Below are 7,098 nucleotides of genomic sequence, written 5' to 3'. Positions count from 1 at the left end.
TCACACCCCATCATATCTTACCACCTATGCTTACATGATTTATAAAGAATGCTGTCTCTGGGGCTCTTGGATCAGCTTTCCCTTCCACCCTTTGGAGATTTGGGGCTGTAAGAGGATGGCCAGGGGTAGGTGATGAGAATCCTGGTCTTAGACCTCAAAGGAATAGGCCCTTATTCTTGTAAAGTAACGGGAAGTAAACATAAATAAACTCAACAACTTATTTGATTGAAATCAAATGACTTTATTGGAAACAGTGGTAAAGGGGAAGGAAAAACCAGTGAACTTGCTGGAAGGGCAATGTAGGTGTCCAGTCTGGTAGCCTGGAGAAGAATAATTTAGGGTTATGAAGAAAGTTCCAGCTCAGTTCTCTTTGTTATCAGCCAGGGTAAGTTTTCCAAATAGATATTCAACCATGCCGTCATCTGGAGACCCCATCTGGCGCATGTTGGTCACGTAGCCACTTATCACCTTGATGATCTCAATTTGCTTGTTCAGAAAATGGTTCTTCAGGAAGCTGCATAGATGGGCATCGCTCTTGCTAGCGGCTAGCTGCTGCAGGGCCACAAGGCATTGGTTGGTGGTCAGCTCCAGATGAAGGGCATACTCCATGGCTTTAAGGCCGCTAATCCAATCAACACGGTCTGGCTTGCTGATAGTGCGGAGTGAGATGCGGCCACCACGCTGGTTTTGCAGTTCCAGGAACATCTCGGCGTGTGCAGAACACTCGTGCGACTTGTTCAGGAAGAAGCTTGCCAAGTTCTCCTGAGCCACATCTTCACGATCAAAGTAGAAGGCCATGGACAGGTAGACGTAGGAGTTATACAGCTGCAGCTGGACAAGACGGTTAACAGCGGCTTCGCAGTCGAAGTGGTAGTTCTGTCGCACTTGAGATGGTGGCGAGACCAAGGGTGGTGCCAAGACCATGGGTGGTGCCATAAACACCAATGGATAGGCAGGCGTAGCCCTTGAGGAGCGGAGTGGGCAGCGGTTGCGCTGGCGGCGACGAGACTTTCGCAGAAAACCCATGGTGAACGATAGATTCACCCGCAAGCTTGGGCTCCTGGCTGAACTAGCGGCAGAATCACAGAAAGTGATAATGGAGGCTCAGAACCGTTAGGAGGCGTTAGAACCTGAGTTCTAAGTTCCATAGCAACCCATGTGACTGCACTGATCATCTCACGTATACAGTATTCGAAAAGATATTAATAAAGTACAAACATTTTAACAAATCACCCCATTTCTTTAAGCAAGCTATGTGAACACTGTTTACATGTGATTGTTTCGTTAATGTGGTGCTTTTCATTATTCCAGCAGTTAGTTATGTTTAATATCATAAAGTTTTGTTTTAGTGACAGCTCTTCTCAGTGACTCCAATGTGCATACCAATGACATCCTTCAGTGAGGAATCACAAGTTGAGTTCACCGATTATAGCGTTGTATACAATTGTTGAATTCCATCAGTTATCTGGGTGACTTTGCTCTGTCTGGCCACTCTGGACATTTTAGCTTTGCAATAGCATTGGCAGCATCCTGGGACCTTCTCTGTTTCATGCATTTCATGTTTGTTCCCCCAAAATTAGTTACATTCGTGTATCAAGTTTGCCTCTTTCTACTTTGGTTTTTTTCTCTTTTTTAATTAATTTTTTTTACATTCTAATCCCAGTTCCCCCTTCCTACTTTCCTCCCAACCCCTCCACTCCTCCCTCTGTCCATCTGCTCCACAGAGAGGGTAAGGCCTCCCATAGGAAGTCTACTAAGCCATCTATTTGAGAGAGGACCAAGGCAATGCTCCACACCCACACTCCTGTGTCTAGGTTGGACATGGTATCTCTCCATATAGAATGGGCTCCACTAAGTCAGTTTGTGCATTAGTGTTAGGTTAGCCTCATGAATTGCCCCAGTCACACCACTGACACATATATTAAGGGAGTCTAGTTTGGTCTTCCACAGATTCCCCATTTGTCAGACCAGAGTCAGTGATCTCTCACTACCTCGGGTCAGCTGATTCTGTGGGTTTCCCTATCATGGTCTTGACTCCTTTGTTCATATTTTCACTCCTCCAGTACTTTGATTGTATTCTAGGAGCTTGGCCCATTGGTTAGTTGTGGATATTTGCATCTGCTTCCATCTGTTTCTGGAAGAGGGTTCAAGCTTCTCTGGGGTTATGGATTGTAGGCTGGCTATCTTTTGCTTTATGTCTGGTATCCACTTATGAGTGAGTGCATACTGTATTTGTCTTTCTGGTTTTGATGTTACCTCACTTAGGATGTTTTTTTCTATTTGCCTGCAAATTTTAGCATGTCATTGTTTCTTACCACTGAGTAGTACTCCATTGTGTGAATATACAACATTTTCTTTATCCATTATTCAGTTGAGGGGCATCTAGGCTGTTTCCAAGATCTAGCTATTATAAATAATGTTGTTATGACATAGTTGAGCAAATGTCCTTGTGGTGTGAATGTGCCTCCTTTGGGTATATGCTCAAGAGTGGTTTTTCAAGGTCTTGAGGTAGGTTGATCCCTAATTTTCTGAGAAAATTCCATACTGATTTCCATGACAGCTGTAAGTTCGTACTCCCACCAGCTATGGAGGAGTGCTGCCCTTTCTTCACATCCTCTCCAGCATAAGCTGTCATTGGTGTTTTTGATTTTAGCCATTCGGATCCATGTAAGATGGAATCTGAGAGTGGTTTTGATTTTCATTTCCCTGATGACTAAGGATGTTGAGCATTTCCTTAAGTTTCTTTCTGCCATTTGAGATTCTTCTTTTGAGAATTCTCTATTTAGTTCTGTACCCCATTTTTTTAATTGGATTATTTGTTAGTTTTATTTCTAGTTTCTCGAGTTGTTGGGGAAGTCCTGTGCATTTGTCAATAAAGCACTGTCTGGCCAATACGGAATCTAGATAGGAGGGACTAGGAGTCCAGAAGGACTCTGGGTAGGAGAAACACAAGAGGGCAAGATGTAACCACCATGGGGTAGGAAGCACGGAACTATTCTCCGGTAAGAGAAATACTTAGATTAACAATTATGGGGTAATTACTGAAGTCTGAGTTAGCCAGTAAGAAACAAGCAAGGCCAACAGCTTCATAATTAATATAGCCTCCTGTGTGTTTATTTGGGACTGATGCCGCTCTAGAACCAGGCTGGCGGGAAGGCTTCTCCCAAAGAAAAAGCTTCTCTTTACATTGAGTTCTTTGTATATTTTGGACATCAGCCCTCTGTCAGATGTGGGGTTGGTGAAGATCTTTTCCCATTCTGTAGAGAGCTGTTTTGTCTTGTTGACCGTGTTCTTTGCTTTACAGAAGCTTCTTCGTTTCAGGAGGTCCCATTTTCTAATTGTTGCTCTGAGTCTGTGCTACTGGTGTTCTATTTAGAAAGTGGTCTCCTGTGCCTATGTGTTCAAATGTATTTCCCAATTTCTCTTCTATGAGGTTCAGTGTGGATGGATTTATATTGAGGTTTTTGATCCATTTGGTCTTGAGTTTTTGCATGGAGATAGATATGGATCTATTTGCATTCTTCTACATTTTGAGTGACAGTTATACTAACACCATTTGTTGAATATACTTTCTTTTCTCCATTTTATATTTTTAGCTTCTTTGTTCATTGGTGTGTAGGCTGATATTGGGGTGTTTGATTCAATTTTGTTTATCCAGCTGTCTGTTTTGTCTGTTTTTATGCCAATACCAAGATGTTTTCATTACTGTAGCTCTATAGTAGAGCTTGAAGTCCAGGATGGTGATGCACCCAGATAATCCTTTATTGTACAATATAGCTTTGTCTGTCCTGTTTTTTTCCATATGAAGTTAAGTATTGTTCTTTCAAGTTCTGTGAAGAATTGTGCTGGGATTTTGATGGGAGTTGCATTGAATCTGTAGATTTCTTTTGTGGTAGGATTGCCATTTTTACTATGTTGATCATACCTATCCAAGAGCATGGGAGCATTTTCTGATATCTTCTTTAATTTTTTTCTTTAAAGACTTGAAGTTCTTGTCATACAGGTGTTTTGTTTGTTTGGTTAGAGATACCCCAAGATATTTTATGTTATCTGTGGCTATTGTGAAGGGTGATGTTTCTCTGATTTTCTTCTCAGCCCGCTTGTCATCTATATATAGGAGGGCTACTGATTTTTTGAGTTAATCTTGTATCCTGCCACTTTGCTGAAGGTGTTTATCAGTTGCAGGAGTTCCCTGGTAGAATTTTTGGGGTTATATGTGTATACTATCATATCAGCAAATAGTGACAGTTTCACTTCTTCTTTTCCAATTTGTATCCCTTTGATCGCCTTTTGTTGTCTTACTGTGCCCAAAGTCCTTTTGTATACCCGGGATAAATACTGATCTACTACCCAAGGCCCAATAGATTATCTAGGCCTCCTCAATGACACCCACGTTCAAGGGGTCTTGATCAGTCCCATGCTGGAACTGATTCAAGAGCTAACCCTTGTCAGATCAGCTGTTTCTGGGGGTTAAACCAGCCCAGTCTTAATCCCTCTGCTCATCAGTCCTCGCTCTCTGTCACTGGATTCCTTGAGTTCAGCTCAGTGTTTAGCTGTGGGAGTCTGCCTCTGCTTCCATCAGACATTGAATGAAGGTTCTGTTTCCCAGACTCTCTGGTCATGGGATTGTAGGCTGTCTAAAATTCATATATGAGAGAGTACATGCCATGTTTCTCTTTTTGTGACTGTGTTATCTCACTCAGGATGGTTTCTTCTAGTGTCATCCATTTGCCTGCAAATATCAGGATTCCATTGTTTTTTTTTTTGCTGAATAGTACTCCATTGTGTAAATATACCATATTTTCTCTATCCACTCTTCGGTTGAGGGGCATCTAGGTTGCTTCCAAGTTCTGGCTATTACAAATAATAGTTTCCCAGGATTTAATTGAGTATTTTTCATCTATGTTCATGAGGGAAATTGGTCTGTAATTCTCTTTCTTATTTGTGTCTTTGTGTGGTTTGGGTATCAGTGTAATTGTAGCCTCAAAACAAGAGTTTGGCTACATTCCTTCTGTTTCTATTGTGTAGAATAATTTGAGGAGTATTAGTATTAGTTCTTCTTTTAATTTCTGGTAGAATTCTGCCCTGAATCCATCTGGACCTGGGCTTTTTTTGGTTGGAAGACTTTTGATAACTGTTTCTATTTCCTTAGTGGTTATCAGTGTATTTAAGTTGTTTATCTGTTCTTGATTTAACATTGGTACATAGTAATTGTCTAGAAAATTTTCCATCCCCTTAAAGTTTTCCAATTTTATGAAGTACAGGTTTTTGAATGACCTGATGATTGTCTGTATTTCCTCAGTGTCTTTTGTTATGTCTCCCTTTTCATTTCTGATTTTGTTAATTTGGACATTCTCTCCCTGCCTTTTGGTTAGTTTGGATAAAGGTTTGTCTATTTTGTTGAATTTCTCAAAGAACCAACTCTTTGTCTCATTGATTCTTTGCATTGTTTTCTTTGTTTCTCTTTTATTGATTTCAGCCCTCAATTTGACTATTTCTTGCTGTCTATTCCTGAGTGAGTTTTCTTCTAGTACTTTCTGTAGGGCTGGGTTTATGGATAGGTATTGTTTAAATTTGGTTTTATCATGGAATATTTTGTTTTCTCCATCTATGGTTATTGAAAGCTTTGCTGATAAAGTAGTCTGGGCTGGCATCCATGGTCCCTTAGTGTCTACATAACCACTGACAAGGATCTCCTGGCTTTCATTGCTTCTTCTGACGAGTCAGGTGTAATTCTGATAGGTCTGCCTTTATATGTTACCTGGCCTTTTTTCTTTGCAGCTCTTAGTATTTTTTTATCCTTATTAAAATTTAAATTAGACACAGTCTTGTTTTACATGTCAATCCCAGTTCCCTCTCCCACCCCCTCCTCCCCTGCCCCCCACCAGCCCGCTATCCCATCCCCTTTCTGCTCCCCAGGGAGAGTGAGTCCTTCCATGGGAGTTTTTCAAAGTCTGTCATATCATTTGGAGCAGGGCCTAGACCCTCCCCCGTGTGGAGTGGGCTCCCAAAGTCCATTCATGTACTAGGGATAGATAATGATCTACTACCAAACTGACATCCATGTTCAGGGGATCTGGAACAGTGAGCAATTCCTTTTTCAGGTCAACTGTTTCTGTGGTTTTCACTAGCCTGATCTTGACCCCTTTTCTCATTACTCCTCCCTCTCTGCAACTGGATTCCAGAGTTCAGCTCATTGTTTAGCTGTGGGTGTCTGCTTCTGCTTCCATTAGCTACTGGATGAAGGCTCTGGGATGGCATCTAAGGTAGTCATCAATCTTATTATCAGAGGAGGGCATTTAGGGTAGTCTCCTGACTATTGCTTAGATTGTCAGTTGTGGTCAACCTTGTAGATCTCTGGACATTTCCCTAGTGCCATATTTCTCTTTAAACCTATAATGACTCCCTCTATTAGGGCATCTCTTTTCTTGCTCTCCTCTATTCTTCCCCTGACTCAATCTTCCTGCTCTCTCATGTCCTCCTCTCCTCTCCTCTTCTCCTTGTGTTCTAGCTTCTCTGGTAGTGTGGATTGCAGGCTGGTAATCCTTTGCTCTATGTGTAAAATCCATATTCTTTCTTTATTTTGTATGTTTTTATGATGGTTATTATGTGACAAGGGGAATTTTTTTAGTTCAGTCCATTTGGTGTTCTGTAAGCCTATTTTATTTTCACAGGGATGTCTTTCTTTAGGTTGGGGAAGTTTTTTCTATGATTTTGTTGAGTATATTTTCTGTGCCTTTGAGTTGGATTTCTTCTCCTTCTTCTGTCCCTATTATTCATAGGATCTTTCATGGTGTCCTAGATTTCCTGCATGTTTTGTGATAAGGATTTGTTGCATTCAAAAGTTTCTTTGACCAATGACTCTGTTTCCTCTAAGTTATCTTCAATGCCTGAAATTCCATGTTCCATTTCTTGTATTCTGTTGTTTATGCTTGCCTTTGTGGTTCCTGATTTTTTACCCAGATTTTCCATTTCCAGAATTTCTTCAGTTTGTGTTTTCTTTATTGCCTCTATTTCAGATTTCATGTCTTGAATTATTTCTTCTACTTGTTTGATTACTTTTTCTTGATTTTCTTTAAGGGACTTGTTGACATCTTC

At 40.9% G+C, this 7,098-nt stretch overlaps 1 protein-coding gene across 1 annotated transcript; it reads right to left on the bottom strand.

Annotated features, from left to right (window-relative positions):
- Window positions 1-220: 220 nt before the first annotated feature.
- On the bottom strand, window positions 221-1,124 carry LOC121135244 (ferritin heavy chain-like). The gene has a single exon (XM_040733746.1). It carries the CDS (start codon window positions 1,024-1,026, stop codon window positions 361-363), a length of 666 nt encoding a protein of 221 aa, XP_040589680.1. The 5' UTR covers window positions 1,027-1,124; the 3' UTR covers window positions 221-360.
- Between the last annotated feature and the right edge of the window lie 5,974 nt (window positions 1,125-7,098).

Source organism: Mesocricetus auratus, unplaced genomic scaffold, assembly GCF_017639785.1.
Source record: "Mesocricetus auratus isolate SY011 unplaced genomic scaffold, BCM_Maur_2.0 Super-Scaffold_100033, whole genome shotgun sequence".
Taxonomy (NCBI): Eukaryota; Metazoa; Chordata; class Mammalia; order Rodentia; family Cricetidae; genus Mesocricetus; species Mesocricetus auratus.
Note: the sequence above shows the minus strand (reverse complement) of the source record. Positions and strands in the feature narration are given on the sequence as shown.

Excerpts from the sequence above, each read along its gene's own strand:
- LOC121135244 (XM_040733746.1), bottom strand. The coding sequence starts at position 1,026 with ATGGGTTTTCTGCGAAAGTCTCGTCGCCGCCAGCGCAACCGCTGCCCA.